The sequence below is a fragment of the Brassica napus genome, chromosome A5, assembly GCF_020379485.1.
Source record: "Brassica napus cultivar Da-Ae chromosome A5, Da-Ae, whole genome shotgun sequence".
Taxonomy (NCBI): Eukaryota; Viridiplantae; Streptophyta; class Magnoliopsida; order Brassicales; family Brassicaceae; genus Brassica; species Brassica napus.
The window spans coordinates 28127162-28146511 of NC_063438.1; the positions used below are offsets into that span (position 1 = coordinate 28127162).

Sequence of the window (19350 nt, forward strand, 5' to 3'; positions counted from 1 at the left end):
GGTTCGGTTATATTTTCGTACCGATCTGGTTAACATCATCGGATCTGAGAGATACGAACATCGCGAAAGTCGCCTTTAATTGATCCGGTTCGGTTTAAGTCAATCGAGTTCGGTTTAATAACCGGGTTTAATAACCGGCTTTAATCTAATAACATACTCATCACTAGCTAGAATTCAAAGAACTAAAGGCTAATCCATTTTTCTCTTCATATCCTTCACTCAAGTAGCATCTTCTCTGATACAACTGGTTGTAATTTCTTAAAATAAGCATCAAATCGTCAATGATAGTTTCCATTTCTTGAATTTCAAAGTATTAGAGACACGGAGACGTTAGCTACTCATTACATAACACAGCCTAAGTAGTTAACTATCAAAAGTAGAAGCTTCTTTTCACAGTCACAACAAGTTAGAATTAAAAAATGATTCAGTTAATCATCTAGCTTAGTAGTTTCCTTGAAGCTCTTGGACAACCAAATCGCTGTCTCTCTAGGTGAAACTTTGCCTGGACCAAAAGGTCTCAGCAAGACATTCAGCTCATCGTATCTCTCATCTTGAAGCAACCTCGCACTGAATTCAAGCAAACCCTCAAGTGCCTCGGCACGTTGCTGATAAGAGCTAGGATCAAATCTTTGTCTTCTTATACCGGACGAAGCCCTGCTTGATGCTCCTACGGTTGCATTCTGATCAGATGATTCACTCCTGCTTTCTTGGTATGCATCTTCTTCTGTGTTTTGGCCTGGTTCAAGGGTGAATTTGTCTTTTGTGACTGAGCAGTCTAGTGGTGGGCTGTATGAGCCTCGGGACGATGCTTTCTTTGGAACAAATGGCTCTTCCTCGTATGATGCTAATGGAAACTCAATCTTATCGATTCTTGGTGCGTTCATTGACACGTTGGGAGAGTTTATCTGGTGGAGAGAGGAGTCTTTGATTGCTTTTACAGGTTGTCTTGTGCTAGGCATGGAGGCTCTGCGAATCAACGCTGCTGCTGATCTTCGGTTTGTGTGATGTGATGAAACAGGAAGCTGTGCAACATTGTATAAACAAGCCTTCTGTTAGTGCCAATCCACTTTATCACCAATTGGTTTTAAGTTGAAAACTCGTAATAAACCGGAATCTAACACAATCAGTAAAACCAGTAAGTAGAGTATTGAGTGATAGATCACTTACTTGACCAAGGTCACTCCTAGGCTGTCTTGATCGAACTTGAACATACTTGGACCTTTTAGAAGCCTCTGAGGTTCTACGAGCAACCGTTCCATCTCCACTTTCTTCATCTGTACACAATGCTTGCACAGGTTTTTTAATGGAAGAAGAAACAGAATCTTCTTCCTCTTTACATCTGAACCTGCTTGGACCAAAGCTACGGCTTTTGCGTGGATGACAGCTTCTCTGCTGCTCAGGAAAGCTGTTCCTCCTGGTGGATTCAGATTCTGGCAACACATTGTTTCCTGGATCATGAATCTTGTGGATATAGGGCTGAAGCAACGGTTGTCTGAGAAGCTCAGCAGCCTATAACAGGAGAAAGAGAGATTCTGTTTACTAAATCAAGTTTGTTCACTTTTCACAAAAAGGACAATGATAAAACGTTACGTACGCTTGGTCTGGCTTCTGGATTTTTCCGAAGCATGCTTTTAACCAGACACCGGCTGAATAAAGCAGTTGCCTAGATCAGTAATAGATATCACATTGAGATAAAACTAAGATCCTACAGACTTACAAGGCAGCAGAGTATTGAGCTGGAAGTGGAGGAACGATTGATCTGTTAATCCTGTTTATTAGTCCTTGCATGTCCTGCAACAATCAAAAAACTTTGTGATGAAAAAACATAACCGGAGGAGGAACATATAAATGTAAGGTTTGAGAGCTTACAAAAGCTTTGAATGCAGGCTTCATTGCTGTCATCTCATACATACAACAACCTGAAGAAAAGAAGAACAAGATTCAGATGAATATTATTTTGTTACCTAGAGCTAAAGGTTAAGAATCTTAGCCATGGGATAATAAACTTGCCAAGGGACCAAATATCCGACTTGGATCCATAGGGTATATCAGCTAGTAGTTCAGGGCACATGTAGCTTGGCGTCCCAACCACCTGGTTTTGAAAAAAAATCAAACCCAAGTCCGGAACAAATCAATATGTGGAAAGAATTTAAGGAAACTATTACTTACTGAAGATGCGAGGTCCTCTGATGTTAAGACCTTAGCAAGTCCAAAATCGCCTGCCAATATCAATTAGCCGATTTGTCACACACTATGGTTGGTTAGGAAAATGATTATAATGTAACAAATTTGATAAGCATCTTTACCTAGACGTATATCTTGATCCTTTGTCAAGAAGATGTTTGAACACTGGAAGAATAAAAATCATTTAGTTCTGTATCGTTCTAGAGATTATTTTCTACAAATTGTGTCTGGTCCTGGGACAGAACATGATTAGCATGTTCTACATAACTTACCTTGACATCACGATGGAGAATGTGATTAGCATGCAAGTACTCAAGAGCCAACAAGATCTGAACAAGCCATTTGCAGAGTTTCTAATAACAAACAGAAAAGAAGAGATTCAGAAACTGTGTCAATGACCAAAATCATTCATTCACACTTTGTCTTAGCACAAACCTCTTCAGAGAAGTGCACGCCATTCATTTTCTTTATCGCTTCCGCCCTGTAAGGCAGAAAAAGTCAGTAACTGTGTCAAATATGCTCTTCTCTAGTCAGTAGTTAAGCAAAGAAGAAATCTACTGAGAAGGAATAAGCTTACATGTCTCCTCCTTTGCAATAGCCTATGATAATGCACACATAGCACCCCTACAAGCACACATCCATAGGCCATAGAGCTGATTGTTACTTCTTTTTTTTTTTTTGAACACAGAGCTGATGGTTACATTTTTCAAAGTTTGTAAGAAACGAAAAGATAATGTAAAGATGATATACCTTTTCAACCCAAGAGTCTTTATATTCCACAATGAATGGGTTGTTTATCTTTCTAATCAACTCCATCTACAAGAAGATAACAGGAGAGACTGTTAGTTTACAGAAAGCATAGATATAATCATATATGTGAATGTTTCAGAACAGAGAAGATATATAAAACAACCTCTTGATGAGCAGATCTTCTTGTCCTACCACTCTGCCGAGCAAGCCTGATTTTCTTCAGAACATACCTTCAGACAGCAAAAGAAACAGAACATTATACATATAAATTCAAATTTCAGACAACATCACGCAATCATGTTTTAGGTGAAGTACTTACAGTTTCTTCTCATGCCTATGTCTCACAAGATGAGCAGACCCAAAAGACCCTTTTCCAATTTGCTCAAGTACCTCGTAATGCTCCATTGTCTTAAACTCTGAGATTATAGAATATCTGACGCCAAATGAAGATAAAAAGACACATTGAAACAATCAGTTTATCTTTAAATCATGTTTCGCGTTAAGCAACACGAACCGTACCTCAAATAGAATGAGCATAAGCACTAAACAAAAACGGAAAGAGTGAAACTTTCTTTCTTCAATTGTTCTAAAAGTTTTGCCGTGCCGAACCCACCAAACAATAAAGTAAAAATCGAATCTTTTCGTCGTGTAACATGCAGTAATTAAGAGTTTCTAACGTTTTATTGTGAAAAGATAAAACTTTTCTGAGATAAACTGGAATTACAGATCACTATCCTCGCATTCACAGCTTTTTTTGACAGTCTATAACACAACGAAGAACACAGCATTGTTGCTAAAAAGAAATTAAAAACGGTTATTTCGGTGAGAGAGAGAGAGAGAACAAACCTTTGAAACGACGTCGTTGTGAGATTCAATCGGGGATTTTGAATAAGAAAACGAAGGAGTTGTAAGATAGAAGTTCCTGCATTACGTGGAGGAAGCTACAAAACGGCACCGTTTCCGGAGAAGGAGCAACGCTAGTGAATAAGAGGAGGCATTATACAAGGTGAAGAAACTGGTTCGCCATGAGACCTGCTCTCTTGAGAGGAAAACGACAGATTTTGCTCGATGGAAGTTAACAAGACTTTGTAATTTCCTTATATATAAAATTTCAGACAGCAATATACTTTAATATTAATTTAATATTTACAGTATAATATTATGTCTCACCCTTTTATCCATATGATGTGACCTTACTTTATTTTATAAGCTTGAGATAATATATATTATTCTTTGTAGTTCGTGCATAACGATTTATTAATATTATTTGATTAATAATTGATTAGGCCGAGTTATAAAAAAGCCATGGCAAATAATGTATTTTAAAAGGTAGTGAATTTTGTTTTGCTATATCTACATAGACATAGCTTCATTTTTTTTTTATAGAGACATAGCTTTTGAGTAAGTATTTCTTGTCTTATGGTTTCTGTCATTTAATTGCTGCCACGTTATATTTGTTCATATGTCATTGTTATAGAAAACATTATTGTGTTGACAAAAAATAACATTGTTTTGAAAAGTCTCAACTAAATAACACTAGAATCATTGTAAAATCAAAATTCAAAATATATATTAACTCTTTATAAATACACACTCTAATAACAACCCAATACTAGTAGATAAAATTTTGAATATTCCATTGTTATATTAGTATTATTTTATTTTGTTCAGCGCATCTTCATTTTATAGAAAATATTTACTTAAGTTTTCCATTACAATTTCAGTATTTTACAACCAGATGACCCTGAACATTACAGTAGAAACAAAACGCTAATACATATTTTTCATTAAACATGCATATATGTTTGTAATTAGATATGAAAATGGGTCTGTACATTAAGTCATTAACATAGTGGCACTCAACCAACACAAATATTTTTGTCCCTCAAGCTTACTGTCTGAGAAAAAATGATTCATTATGCAAACATCTTTATTTGTCTTTATTCATTTTATAAGTTCTTGCAAAGCTTATTTCGTCTTACTTCACACCCACTTATATCTTCCTTTCCTTCTCCATGAAACTATTTATTAGACCTTTAGTAGCTGAGGGCAAAGGCAAAACCGCGTGAGCCGTGAGTGTACCGAATTTTAATAATCATGTCAACGGGAGATCTTTTTTTTTTTGTTAAACATTAAACTTCATTAACTAAATTTCTGGGTTACAAGAGGGAATTAGCCATCTTCTTTGATCATTACAATAAAACACAAAAGCAACAGAAATTAAACTAGATAGATCTTCAACGGGAGATCTATTTTTTATTTTTTAAAGGTTACCAGGTTACATGGATGTAACTCTTGTATTTTGTTTTATTCTCTAGAGTTGTTCTATCAAATTGCAAGGAGGTTCATTGTTCGATCCAGTCAGACTGTAGCTATATCCTCTTCTTGTCCTTTTCCCCGTGGTTGTACTGTATAATAAATAGTTTCAAAAAATCAAAATGCAAATTCATGAAAAAAATCAAAGTTGTATTTAGATTTTTTATATTGAATTGGAGAAGCCAGTTTCATCTTTTGGGATTACATGATGTATTTCTAACCTAAATCATCAATAAATCGATCATTTTAAATCTATTACCAATCAAAAGCCATGTGTAAAATCTTTTTATTGGTTGACAAAAAAATCATTTATATTCAATAACACTTAATAATATCAATTTTTTGGTGCAAAAAACACTTCATAGTAGTAAAAATCTAAATCAATAATATATGAAATTTGATAAATATTTTAATAAGTTAATTGATCGTGCTTTGAATTTGAGAGTCCATCAAAAAACTACTAAAAACAGAGCAGGCCTAAATATGTTATATAGCATGCCTTAATATATCACTGGGCTTGAAAAAGGTTGATTAAAGCCCATCACTCATGAGATTGGGCTTGAATAATTTAGACTACTTTCTCAGTAGCTCACTCACTGTTACTGGAATTAAAGTTCTCTGTATACAAATTTGCAATCACGGACACGAAAATCAATTCATTTTTGTTGCTAATCCCCTTCTCAAATGCTGAAATTTCGAATAATGTTGAACCGTAATTAAAGATTTTATTTCAAATTATACAAAGGAGAAAAATTCTCATCCTCACTTGTTCATAACTTCAACACCATTCTTCCCAGCGATGATCACCGAAGTAGCCATCCCAAGAAACAAACCATGCTCCACAACCCCCTCAAACTTCCCAATCTCCCTCCCCGCGGCGAACCCATCCTTCAACGGCTCCTTAAAATACAAATCAATAATAAAATTACTATTATCCGTCACATACGCCTCCCCACCCTCACCAACCCTCAGCTTCGCCTCGCACCCAAACTCCTTAAACAAATCCCTCAGCCTCACCAAATTAAACTTCCAACAGAACTGAACAACCTCCACTGGCATCGCTAAACCGCTCCCTCCCAGCCCCTTCACGAGCTTCGTATCATCCGCAACGACGATAAATCTCTCGGCCACGGCCTCCACCATCTTCTCCCTCAGGAGCGCGCCGCCGCGCCCCTTGACCAGGTCCAGGTTGGGATCCACCTCGTCGGCGCCGTCGATGGCCAGGTCGATTCTGGGGTGCGTGTCGAGGGCCACGAGGGGGATCCCGAGGGATCGGGCTTGGTCCTCGGTGCGTTTTGACGTCGGGATGCCGACGATGTCGTGGAGTTGGCCGGAGGAGAGGAGTTTTCCGATTTGGTCGACGGCGAAGGCGGCGGTGGAGCCGGTTCCGAGGCCGAGGACCATCCCCGGTTTGATGGATTCGACGGCTTTTTCGGCGGCGAGTTTCTTTAGGTCGTCTTGGGAGAGTGCGACGGACTGGGCCTTGACGGAGAATGAAACGGAGGTGGGACGGGGAGATGAGGAGCGGAGGTTGTTGGGAGAAGGAGCGCGTAGAGTGAGGTGAGATGATGAGACGAAGGATAAGGAAGCCATTGGAGACGAGAAGTGTTTGGTTGGAGTAAGGAAGAAACAAAATAGTAAAGGTTGGGTTTTTGAGATTTGAGTGGAAGAGGAAGGTGAGGGGTAGTTTTAAGAGCATCATTAACCATGAAACCCATTAGGATCTCTTAATGAATATTTAAATAATAAAGTTAAGCTAAAAACTTTTGTTAAGAGACAATTAATTTTAGTGCTCCAATGCAAGAACTAAACTAAAGGTTCTTAAATAAAAAGTCAAAAATTCTGAAGTCAAATCTACAATATAGCAAGAAAACTTAGGAGTCATGAGCATAAAATGTAGATGATCCGTCAAGCTCTCATTTGCCATATATTTGTAGATAAAGAACCTGGAAACTCTCAGGTTTGATGAGCAGAGGAGAAAGAAAGGAGGCAAAAGTGTAATAATAGTTCACCTCTCGTTCTTCTTAGCACAAAAGCCTTTCAAAGCAACTAGATGGCGGTGATGCAGCCTGGCGAGAAGCTCTATCTCTCTGCAAAACTCATCTTCTGTTGTAAAGAAATAACAAACTCAGCTTTTCAATGAATTCTCCATGTAAATTAAGAAATAACAAAATTTTGAAACCTTTACAGAACAGAAGCTCTCACCTGTCTTTTGGAAAGAAACATTCCAGAACTAGTGTGCACTCCACTTGCCACGCTCTCACCTGAATCATTATCCGCAACCATTGACTTCTCAAGTTTCCTTTTCGCCTAAAAAAACAAAGTAGTTGACGTTAGTCACACAGTCTCAAAACATTCCATGATCATCATCACTAAGTTCTCAAACAAACAAAAGCATAATCAAGAAGATGATTGATTGATTGATAGTGCCAAGTTGATGAAATGATCACATTCCTCATCTGTAAGAAGTCCTTTGTAAAAAAAACACCCTGCAGAAGATATCACATACTTAGATCTTCAAAACAATCAAACCACAAAGTTCTTTCTTTTTTTAATAGCAAAATGCAACAAACAAACCAACCTAGGAGTCCAAGAGAGCTGAGTGAACTTGGATCAATAACTAGAGACAAGCACTTGTCTTCTGCTTAATCACTGACCCTTCTTTGCCCCAACCAATAGAGAAAAAAAAAACAAATCTTTATCAGTCAACACACTACTGCAACAAGTGTCGTCCTCATCACTTCCACCGAAACAAGTTCTCCGTCATCCCTCTCGAAAGCCACCACAACAACAACCCTTCCTTCACCTCCAGCCCCAACCTCATAATCAAAGCCATCTTCCAATCACTCACACGCAAAAGCCCCAAACCCTGATCCTCAGCCGTGTCGTGAAGGATATAAAGGGATAACAGAGGGATCTACGAGGAAAACAGAGAGATGAGAAGATTTGAAGAAGATAAGATGGAACCATGGGATACTGGAGAGATCAAGAGGATGGGATTCGTGAAGGAGAACCGAATCCCTTTCGTCGAGAGAGATTTCGAGAGAAAGAGAGAGAGACCGAAGAGAGAGCGTCTCTATGCTTGACGCGTGGCAACGAAGAGGCGGGCCTTCTACGCCTTACGGAAGAGGCGAGTCTATGCTTTTCTTCTTTTTTTATTAATTTTTTTATTTTATTTGCCTTAAGAGGCGTCATTAAAACATGCGTTAATGATGGTCTAATAGTTTTGTATAGGCCCGGGCAAAATAAGCGGAACCCAAGAACCGAACCGAACCGAACCAAAATACTTGAAATACCTGAAACCTGAACTGAACCAGTATTCTCAAATATCCGAACAGTTTCTATATCCGAAATAACCGAATTAAAATCAAACCGAGAACCGAACGAATACCTAAATATATAAAAATATTAATTATATATACATATAACATAACTATTAACTAAACATATATTTTAAATTTATTAAAAGTATCTGAAAATAGGTGAGGGTAACTAAATTATTATAAAATATCCGAACTATCCGAAATTATTTGAAACTATCCAAATAGTTTTATCCAAAATATCCAAGGTAATCCAAAATATCCAAAATTTTTTATCTGAATCATCCTAACTATTTGATATTTTACTCTAAATAACCAATATTTTATCTGAACTATCAGAATTCGAACCGGATCCAAATGAGAACCGGATTTTTGCCGAGTATTTTCTGGTTTCTAGTAAATGGATCCTCTAACCCGAAACTCAAAATACCCAAACCAAACCGATATCCGAAATGCCCAAGCCTAGTACTTTTGTAGTTGGTGTAGGGGTATAATCGTCAATATCAATCTCGTAATTGGTTGGTGAAGATCCTAACCCGCCGAAGCAGTCAGAGGGTTATAATACGGCGTCGTTTCGATTCGTCTACAAGTCTAATTACTTTCCTCCACTTTCTCGATTTTTCAGATTTCTTTGTAAGAACGAAACCAAAAAACTCACGATGTCCGCCGAATCAGCCAGCGATATTCCTAAGGGACAGGTGAACTAATTGTAATCTGTTTTAGATTTTTATTCTTTTGTATATTCTTTTAAAAGTAATCTTAATTTTTTTTTGGTTGGGAAGAATATCTAAGGTTCTGAGAATTGAGAGGGTTTCGAGTCTCTTGTGATGTATTTTTTGAGCAATGGATTCTGTTAAGTTTGATTGGTTGTGTTTTGATATTTCAGGTTGATCTGCTAGATTTCATTGACTGGTCTGGTGTTGAATGTCTCAACCAAAGCTCAAGTCACTCCTTGCCCAATGCTCTCAAGCAGGTTATTGTATACCAAAGTTTTCTTGGAAACTGAGTTTTCTTCTGGATTGATATTCATATGATTATGAATATATTACTTCTTTAGAACATATTAGTCCTTAGTACAAAATAATAGTTTACAAATTGTTTGATTGCTTTTTCATGACCTGTTTGATTGATTTACTTGTTTGTGAATGTAGGGGTATAGAGAAGATGCGGGTTTGAACCTAGAGAGTGATGCTGATGAACAGCTACTAATCTATATTCCTTTTAACCAAGTTGTTAAACTGCATTCTTTTGCTATCAAAGGCCCTGAAGAGGATGGTAATGTTGTTTAAAAGAAAACATTTGTTTGTGTTTTTTTAAGTGTTGCCTTGGTCTTGTTACTTGTTATTAATGTTTTTTGATTAACATCTCAGGTCCTAAAACAGTGAAGTTTTTCTCAAACAAAGAACACATGTGCTTCAGGTATTTTAGCTATATTACGTAGTGATTAATATTATCGTTGTAATAACTCAAACCTCTTTGATACAGCAATGTCAATGATTTTCCTCCAAGTGACACCGCTGAACTAACCGAAGAAAACCTTAAGGTAACACATTTTTTAAAATCTAATATTTATTTGGTGACATCTATTTCATCTGTGTTGAGACCTCTCTGTTGAAATCAATTTTACAGGGAAAACCGGTGGTCCTTAAATATGTTAAGTTTCAGAATGTCCGTAGGTAAAAGACTTTTACCATGTTATGCGTTATATTATACTTTCTCAGCGGACCTAACCTTTTATCTATTTGATTCAAGCTTGACGATCTTCATTGAAGACAACCAATCGGGTTCTGAGCTCACAAAGGTTCAGAAGATCGCTCTTTACGGCTCAACGTAAGTCTCTCAGAAATGTTTTATTACTAGTCTTACAGTCCTAAGATAATGTTGGTCTTAGTTGTTCTTATGTCTTATACTTTTGCTAAAAACTGCAATGTGCAATTGCAGGGTTGAGACTACTGATATGAAGGGGTTGAAAAAGATTGAAGATCACTGAGCAAACAAAAGAGTTATAATATCATCATATGATCGTTTATCACTTTGATTTCTACTATTCTGTTGTTGGTTTCTTTTCTTTTATTTTATTTTCACTTGTTAAAGTTTTTTAAAATCTTGAAATTAGACTAGAACTTGCGATTACAAGCTTATTTCATAAGATTTCCAGTCACATTAGGGCTCAATATGATCAGAGTCGGTGTTTTTAAAACTGGATCGACCTGATGGTTAAACCAGGTTCGATCATGAACCGGTTATTTGGTCACGTAGCTAGAGTTATTAAATTGATAAAAATCATTAAAACTATCAAAAATTTAAAAATCATCCATATAAACATAAAACTAAATTATATTTTATGTTTTATATTTACTTATATTTTAATTATGTATCAAATTTACTAACATTATTTTTAAATTATATTAAAATATATATTAGTTCAAAATATTAAATCATGTTTGATCCGGTCGAATTATACTGAACCGTGACCAAAAATTTATTCAGTTCGGTTTTTGCTCCGATTTTAAAAACTATGGATCAGACCTTAACAACAAGAGCGTCCTTGAGGTCAGGGCCGGCAGCCCAGTGTCCCTCAAGCAAACAACCACACCACTCAACTCTTCCACACAACTCTCCCTTTTGATCCTTTTCCACTTTGATCTCAACACACCAGATCTCGTTCTTCTGACAAATCTCTATCTGCAAAAACACAACCACCTTCTCACCATATATCACAGTGCACGACACATTAGCATCCTCATCAGTGATTAGTCTGACGCCCTTCACATCTTCTACACAAATTTGTCTTACATCAACCGCTTGTGGATCAGAGAAGTAGGACACTCCATCCAGAAAGCATTTATTGTCGTGATGCCAAGCCTTTAAATTTAAGATATCCGTCTTTAAAGTCACCATGTAGAGCTTATGATCACTCTTGTAAGTCCACTCATACATACATACCAAAGTCCGAGGGATCTGGTTCAAGAACATAGCGACCCCGTCAGACACTTCTTTGTAGTATCCTTCGATACTTATCTCACCGACTTCGTTTGGCATGCTTGGGAGGTGGTGTGCCGTGTGAAACCTACAGTCGATGAGTAACGTATCAGTAGATGCGAGACTCTTATCATCAGGGATCACAAAGATCTTCGAATCCGCGGTCACGTAGCTAGCATTCGGAGGTAGACGAGGGAGTGATGTGACAGGGACCAAGGAATATTTTTTGTCAGGTGAGTTGAAGTTCTGGCGAAGAGTATACAAACGGTGTACATCACCATCGTTGTTGATGTCATATTTAGATATGGTAACGTAGAGACAATACTCGGTGCGGTCTAAGAGAAAAGTCTAGCGTATAGTTCGTGCGATGTGATAAGAGATCGAAAGTATTTCGAAACGAGAGAGAGTGTTGGATAGTAACGTTTCGGTACACGAGATATACAGTCTATGATGATGTCTTCGGGAAGTGAATTGATAGTCATGGCTATTATCGATTGCTTCAATCAACACAAGACTATGCACCCTCAAGGCTATAATGCTTTTTTGTTTTGTTTTGTGTTTTTACAAAGGTATATGGAAGCTTATACATATATGCTGGGAATGATTAGCAAGAGGGTGGGTAGAGATTTATGAATAGACAGGATCTACTATGGATAAATAATAATATACGTTAGTTTATATATATGTGTGTCTATATGTTTCAAAAGTTAAGAAAATCTAGATGGATTAGTTATCTAATTATTTGAAAATCAATCTCTCATGAAAAATCCTGATTTAAAACTATCAGATTTTGATCATATTTTGTCAAAACTACACTAATGTTTTTTTCTTGTTTTCTTTTTAAAGCTGGATAAGTATGCACTCATATATTCAATTGGTGTGACTTGGGGCTCGTCTTTGCTTATTTATAGGGTCTAGTCCATTTATTGTCTGAAAATAAATTTCGTGTATATATTATGATAATTTAATCATTCGCCTTTCTCGAATACAATATCAATTCACATATGGGTCTCATGTGATTGGGTAATTGAGGTTTGGTTGGCTAAGCAAATGACAAGTCTATAATAACCAAAAATGAAATATTTATGGGTTGCCTGCCTATTCCCCCCCACAGACACACAAACCCTACTTATTTCCCCCCAAAGTATTTACTTCTTCTTAATCCCACCTAAACTTATAGATTCTCTTCATATCTCCCCCTAATCTTTTTTAATCCCCCTCTCTAATTAAATTCCTAAGTCGTGATTAAAGGAACCAAAATCACGTTTTGTAAACAGCGATTACCCAATTAAAAAAACCAGACCCGACATAAACACAGATTCGACCCGACCCGAAATTAAAAAAAAAATTAAACTGGAGATATAATTAAAGTTAGGGTTTTCTTCTATCTTCACGTAAAGAAAAACGACGATGATGACAGAGAAAGGGAGAGAGAGAGAAACGAGAGAAGAGAGTGCAGAGGAGAGAGAGACAGTGAGGGATGGTACCACAGACGAAACTGAGACGCGAAGAGATGATCCGAGAAGCGTTGCAGAGATGTTTGACAGTATGAAGAATGTTGAAGGAGCTGTTGCTGTTAGGTATGGAGAATTTTTAAGCTTGTTTAACTTATATTTTGTATTTGTTCATGTCTTGATTTGAGTTTGATTTTTTTTTACAGAGATAAAAGAGGTGAAATCGAAAGTGCTGACACCATGGGTGAAACCGAGAAGAAAGATTTAGAAAGAGGTTATGAGACAGAGTATGAGTAAGACATGAAATCTGGAAAACGAGATAAGATGGATGAAGTTGAAGATACTCTTGGTCGATTTGAGTATGAGATCGAAGAATCAGTAGCTGATTTTGAGGATGAGATGCCAACTGAGAGAAACGAGATTCCAGAGAGTTCAGATGACTCCTCCGAGGATGAGATTGATGTGCGTGAGAAGAGAATGAAAAGAAGAAAAAATCATGATAAATTAGCTTTGGGGAGTAGCTACTACACATTGTATGAGTTTAAAGAGATTGTCTTGGAATATGCTTTGAGCAAGAGAAGAAATATTAAGCAAGATAGGTGGGATAAGACAAAAGTCTCATTTGTGTGTGGCATTGGTGGGAAGTGTAAATGGCGGATTTATTGCTCCTATGATGTTGAAAGTCAAAAATGGTTGTTGAAGACGAGGTACAGGTATCATAGTTGCACTCCGGATGGGAAATGCAAGCTGTTGAAAAGTCCGGTGATTGCAAGTCTATTTTTGGATAAACTGAGACAGAAAGCCGATTTGATGCCCGAGGAGATTCAACAGATTATAAAGGAGAAGTGGAAAATAGTCAGTACACGGAATCAGTGCCAAAGAGGCAGACTTTTAGCTCTGAAATGGCTTGAGAAAGAGTATGAGGAGCAATTTGCTCATCTTCGAGGATACGCACAGGAGATCATGGTGTCGAATCAGGGTTCCACAGCCATTGTAGACACATACAAAAACAAAGCAGGGGAAGATGTTTTCAATGGTTTTTATGTTTGCTTTGGGATTCTTCGGGACACTTGGAGAGGATATTGTAGGCCAATAATCGGACTTGATGGTACTTTCTTGAAGAGAGCTGTGAAAGGGGTGTTGCTAACCGCTGTTGGACATGATGCCAACAATCAAATCTACCCGATTTCTTGGGCCGTTGTTCAATCCGAGACAACTGATAGTTGGTTATGGTTTATCAAGAAATTAAAACATGACTTAGTTCTACAAGATGGGAATGGGTTTGTCATCATTTCAGATAGATCAAAGGGACTGAAGAGTGCCATGGAGTCAGAGTTACCGAATGCTGAGCATAGAAAGTGTGTGAAACACATTGTGGAGAATGTGAAGAAGAATCATGCCAAGAAAGACTTGCTGAAACCGAGGATATGGGATATTGCTCGGAGCTATACGAAGTCGGAATTTGACTACAATGTCAGGAAGTTACAAGTATACGATTTGGCCTTGTATAATGATGTTATGAAGGAGCTGCCGGAAACTTGGTCTCGACCTTTTTACAAGCTTGGAAGCTGCTGTGAAGACGTTGATAACAACGCAACAGAGTCCTTTAACTCCACTATCACAAAAGCTAGAGCGAAATCAATGGTCCCAATGCTTGAGATGATAAGGAGGCAAGCAATGGAACGCATCGCCAAAAGACACAATACAAGCTTCGTCTCTCTCTGTTCTCTGTTCTCTCTCTCTCTGTCTCTCTGTCTCTCTGCTCTCTCTCTGTTCGTCGTCTCTCTCTCTTCTCTGTTCTCTCTGTTCTTCGTCTCTCTCTCTTCTCTGTTCTCTGTTCTCTCTCTCTCTTTTTCTCTGTTCTTCGTCTCTCTCTCTGTATCGTCGTAAGTCAGAAAAGCCCCAATTCAATTTAAAAATCTGGGTCGGGTTTTTCTAATGCTTCGGGTGGGTTCCGTTTTTAATGGGCAATCATTGTTTACAAAACGCGATTAATTACTCTATAATCACGATTTGGAAATTCAATTAGAAAGGGGGAGAAAAAAAGATTAGGGGGAGATATGAAGAGAATCTATAAGTTTGGGTGGGATTAAGAAGAGGCAAATACTTTGGGGGGGAATAAGTAGGGTTTGTGTTTTTGTGGGTGGAAATAGGCAGGCAACCCAATATTTATTAAATTTTAATTTTGTTAGCCGAAAGTGAAACGGTATGCGTCTCACGATTAAATATATAGCTGTGTCACCAGATCTCTAACCAAAAGATTTGAACAAAACATAGGCCTCTCATCATCATACTTTTGCCGTCCTTACAGTTCATAATTCACATGCTAACAGCATTATAACAGATCAACTAGTCTAATTTTATATAATGCTAGCATGCATGATGCATACTACGATATGACTGCCCACAATTAATACTATGGCAACAAGTAGTTTTATATTAGTCTAGTTTCGGTTGCTTTCACACTATATTATTGTAATGCTTGAAGCTACCAGAAAATTACTAACAGTCGAAGCTTTGCACAACGCATTTTAATAGTGCTTGCCTATTTTGTATAATGGTGTTTTCGTTGTTGATGTGTGCATGTCACTTGCGACTTAAGAAGATAAGATCCTTGTTAGCATGGTTCTTGTATGCAGAATAGTAAATGTTCTGTCTAATTTTTTTTTATCTTTTTTTTTACTTGACGGCTGTAGTTTATTTTTACCTTATGTATGTTAGGATGGTGTTTGTCAGCATGCGTTGTCTTTAGGCGTGACAATATTCAATTTGCATCTTATTTTATCTGTAATTCATAACGGGACCACAAGTTCATGTTCTCATCACTTTCTCAACTCCCCAAATGCTTTCTTTTTGTTTACCATACTAAACTAATACTTTACTATCTACAACAAATCGCTTTGAAACTGTAAATATTAGTATTGTTTCACTAAATGAAATATAGATAATATAAAGATAACATCAGAAATTTCACAATGTTATTTGGGTGAGAATTTGGTCTTGTTTCATTGTATGTGAAATGATTTTACTTTATCTTATTACTATGTGTGAAAAAAAAAACTGAAAAGACATTTCTAGTATAGATATAATATAATACAAAAAGTAGATGAGTTTCATTGTATTGGTTAACAACCTAACATATGTTAATGTGAAATCATGACCAATTAAGCTTTCTCTCTTTTCCTTAATACATCATCTATCTCCTTCTCTATGTACCATGTATGTATACTACTTAATTTATGTACTTGAAGAAAAATCAGATTAGAGACACGTGTTTATTACTAATTGAATGTTAATGTCCTGAAGAACCAGACACAGAAATTGTTAATTAAATCATCATTAAAAAGCTTTAAATTTACATCAGACCGACTCTTCAAACACAACTAACCTTCAATAAAGTAATAATATGATAATATTCAAGTAATGATCAATGATTCATTCACAAATCACACCCTCTAGCTTCTCGAGACTATTTATACCTTTCTTCTCCCTCTCATTACCCACATGAAACAAGAAGCTCACACACAAAATATGCATGTAAATATTTGTATGTATACCATGCACCAGTAGCAGTTAAGCTGCCAGCATGATCTTGTCTTCCTCTCCTAAGCTTCATATATATAACTAAGCTAAGGAAATAAATAATTTTCTTGTTCTCATAAGATTATATGATAATAGCTTAGAGAGAGAGAGACTAGGTCATGCTGGTAGCTTCACCTGCTAATGACTAGCATGAAGAAGAAGAAGAAAGACATGTGGGAAAAGTATATAGTACTCCTTATGATCCTTCTCATCCAGAAAGAGGGTCTCATCAAGTGTAACCGTACAGAGTGTGTAATTAAACAGGTTATTTTAACTTCATTTTTTACCCTCGGTAACTTTCTTAGTCACTGCGAAATCTCATATTGGCATTTGCATTTATGTGTTAATATTATCATCATGAACGTTAAGCTATAAGAACTTTGACTAAATTATCTTCAAACGTCGTCGTATTGCTCAAATGCTTTTGACTCTCTCTGTTTATCAAAAGACTCACTGAACTAGCGGGATTGATCCTATCCTGTATCCCTGTATTCTTCTCTTTCCCGGTTAAGACAATAAATCAAACAAAATTATTACATTAAAGATTGCATTTTGAGGATTACAAAACGAGTGGTCGTCCTCTGTTCCTGCTTCCCCCCTTCCTTCTCTATCCTCCAAAGTCCTCGCCTTTCCCTCTCCTCTCGCCCTATCTCCACCGTCTCACCTCTCGATTCTTCCCCGTTCGCAATTCCGCTTCTGGGTTTCTCGCTCCTCCCCTGAACTCCCCAGAAAGTTTGCTCCTTTACTTAAACATTTCCTCTGTTTTCTTCATTTGCTCTGTTTTCGCCCACTTCCATGAACCTTGAAACAGATAGAAATGACGCCACTTTCCTCTGAGCTCGTCGGTTTCACCATCCCTTTCTACTCCAAAACATATAAACACTACAATCGAAGCTTCTTAACCTGCTCTAACGTCAATGTCAAACCTTTCTCAACCAATCTTCAAGTTCAAGCCTCCACAACAAACCATTCACAGTCTCTCGGATTCAGAGACACACAGATGCTCAAAATCTTCCACCGCGCGTGCCGTGCGGGTAACTACATCGAAGCTCTCCACCTCCTCGAGAGCATGGTCCCTAAAGGCTACAGCCCCGACGTGATCCTCTGCACCAAGCTCATCAAAGGCCTTTTCAACCTCCGCAACGTCCCCAAAGCCGTCAGGGTCATGGAGATCCTCGAGAAGTTCGGGCAGCCTGACGTCTTCGCCTACAACGCCTTGATCAACGGGTTTTGCAAGATGAACCGTATCGATGATTCGACGAAAGTTCTCGATAGGATGAGGAGCAAAGGCTTTTCTCCTGATACTGTGACTTACAACATAATGATTGGTAGCTTGTGTAGTAGAGGGAAGCTTGATCTCGCCTTAAAGGTGTTTGATCAGTTGGTGAATGATAATTGTCAGCCTACTGTGATTACTTACACGATTTTGATCGAAGCGACGATGCTTGAAGGCGGCGTGGACGAGGCCTTGAAGCTGTTGGATGAGATGTTGTCTAGAGGGTTGAAGCCTGATATGTTTACTTACAATACGATCATCAGAGGAATGTGTAAAGAAGGGATGGTGGAGCGCGCTTTCGAGATGATTAGGAGCTTGGAAGTGAAGGGATGTGAGCCTGATGTGATCTCTTACAACATCTTGCTTCGCGCGCTTTTGAACCAAGGGAAGTGGGAGGAAGGGGAGAGGCTCATGAGCAAGATGTTCTCCGAGGAATGCGAGCCGAACGTTGTGACTTACAGCATTCTGATTACTACTTTATGCCGCGATGGGAAGATCGATGAGGCGCTGAATCTCCTTAGCTTATGAAGGAGAAGGGGTTGACGCCGGATGCTTACAGTTATGATCCTTTGATCGCGGCGTTTTGTAGAGAAGGCAGGTTAGATTTAGCCATCAAGTTCTTGGAGACTATGATCTCAGACGGGTGTTTGCCCGACGTGGTGAACTACAACACCGTGCTGGCTACGTTGTGCAAGAATGGGAAAGCGGATCAAGCGCTGGAGATCTTCGGGAAGCTAGGCGAAGTCGGCTGTTCGCCGAACTCCAGCTCCTACAACACAATGTTCAGCGCGCTGTGGAGCAGCGGAGATAAGATCAGGGCGTTACAAATGATATCAGAGATGCTGAACCACGGGGTAGACCCCGATGAGATCACTTATAACTCGATGATCTCGTGTCTATGCAGAGAAGGGATGGTTGACGAGGCTTTCGAGTTGTTGGTTGATATGAGAAGCTGTGAGTTTCATCCGTCGGTTGTGACATACAACATTGTTCTGTTGGGATACTGTAAAGCTCATAGGATCGAAGACGCCATAGGTGTTCTTGATACAATGGTGGAGAATGGGTGTAAGCCTAATGAGACTACTTATACAATGCTTATTGAAGGGATTGGATTTGCTGGATATAGAGCTGAGGCTATGGAGTTAGCTAATGATCTGGTTCGGATCGACGCGATTTCTGAGTTTTCGTTCAAGAGATTGCATAGGACTTTCCCTTTGCTTAATGTTTTACAGAGATCTTCTCAGACATTTGGTCATTAGGATAAACAACACATTATGTTATTGATTTTAATGTTCAGATGAATCAGAAACAGACAATAAACTACGGCTCTGGTCTGCTTTATAGCTCGCTGTGACTGCGACTGATTGCAAGTTACTCGTTTTGGTCATGCGAGTGGTTACAATTAGTTAATTTTACAGTGATTGATCGTTGCAACTTGTCAAAAATCATGAGACAAACTAATGAGCAACATCAATGTTGTAAAAGT

The 19350-nt window shown here is 38.0% G+C and overlaps 6 protein-coding genes across 6 annotated transcripts; 3 read left to right on the forward strand and 3 right to left on the reverse strand.

Annotated features, from left to right (window-relative positions):
- Positions 1-275: 275 nt before the first annotated feature.
- LOC106453083 (serine/threonine-protein kinase Nek2-like) lies at positions 276-4366 on the reverse strand. The gene is made up of 15 exons (XM_013895317.3): positions 3781-4366; positions 3254-3367; positions 3098-3164; positions 2935-3000; positions 2762-2808; positions 2620-2665; positions 2457-2537; positions 2307-2349; positions 2170-2219; positions 2011-2092; positions 1870-1919; positions 1718-1791; positions 1595-1646; positions 1168-1509; positions 276-1022 (listed from the first exon to the last, which is right to left on the reverse strand). The coding sequence occupies exons 2-15, from the start codon at positions 3337-3339 to the stop codon at positions 429-431; spliced, it is 1680 nt and encodes a 559-aa protein (XP_013750771.2). The 5' UTR covers positions 3340-3367; positions 3781-4366; the 3' UTR covers positions 276-428.
- A 1589-nt stretch (positions 4367-5955) lies between these two features.
- On the reverse strand, positions 5956-6936 carry LOC106453084 (probable ribose-5-phosphate isomerase 3, chloroplastic). Its single transcript, XM_048780213.1, has one exon. The coding sequence runs from the start codon at positions 6841-6843 to the stop codon at positions 6013-6015; it is 831 nt and encodes a 276-aa protein (XP_048636170.1). The 5' UTR covers positions 6844-6936; the 3' UTR covers positions 5956-6012.
- Positions 6937-9118: 2182 nt separating this feature from the next.
- Positions 9119-10731, forward strand: LOC106345653 (PITH domain-containing protein At3g04780-like). Its single transcript, XM_013784824.3, has 8 exons — positions 9119-9268; positions 9457-9543; positions 9722-9845; positions 9941-9989; positions 10056-10113; positions 10200-10246; positions 10323-10400; positions 10512-10731. Exons 1-8 carry the CDS (start codon positions 9230-9232, stop codon positions 10558-10560), a joined length of 531 nt encoding a protein of 176 aa, XP_013640278.1. The 5' UTR covers positions 9119-9229; the 3' UTR covers positions 10561-10731.
- A 362-nt stretch (positions 10732-11093) lies between these two features.
- LOC106454348 (F-box/kelch-repeat protein At4g38940-like) lies at positions 11094-12034 on the reverse strand. Its single transcript, XM_013896478.2, has 2 exons — positions 11995-12034; positions 11094-11887 (listed from the first exon to the last, which is right to left on the reverse strand). Exons 1-2 carry the CDS (start codon positions 12032-12034, stop codon positions 11094-11096), a joined length of 834 nt encoding a protein of 277 aa, XP_013751932.2.
- Positions 12035-13306: 1272 nt separating this feature from the next.
- LOC125608712 lies at positions 13307-15099 on the forward strand. The gene is made up of 2 exons (XM_048779171.1): positions 13307-14676; positions 15036-15099. Exons 1-2 carry the CDS (start codon positions 13307-13309, stop codon positions 15097-15099), a joined length of 1434 nt encoding a protein of 477 aa, XP_048635128.1.
- A 1975-nt stretch (positions 15100-17074) lies between these two features.
- Positions 17075-19187, forward strand: LOC106453085 (pentatricopeptide repeat-containing protein At3g04760, chloroplastic). Its single transcript, XM_013895318.3, is given in 2 exon segments — positions 17075-18381; positions 18384-19187. Coding segments are annotated over 2 exon segments (1716 nt in total). The 5' UTR covers positions 17075-17405; the 3' UTR covers positions 19124-19187.
- The last annotated feature ends 163 nt before the right edge of the window (positions 19188-19350 follow it).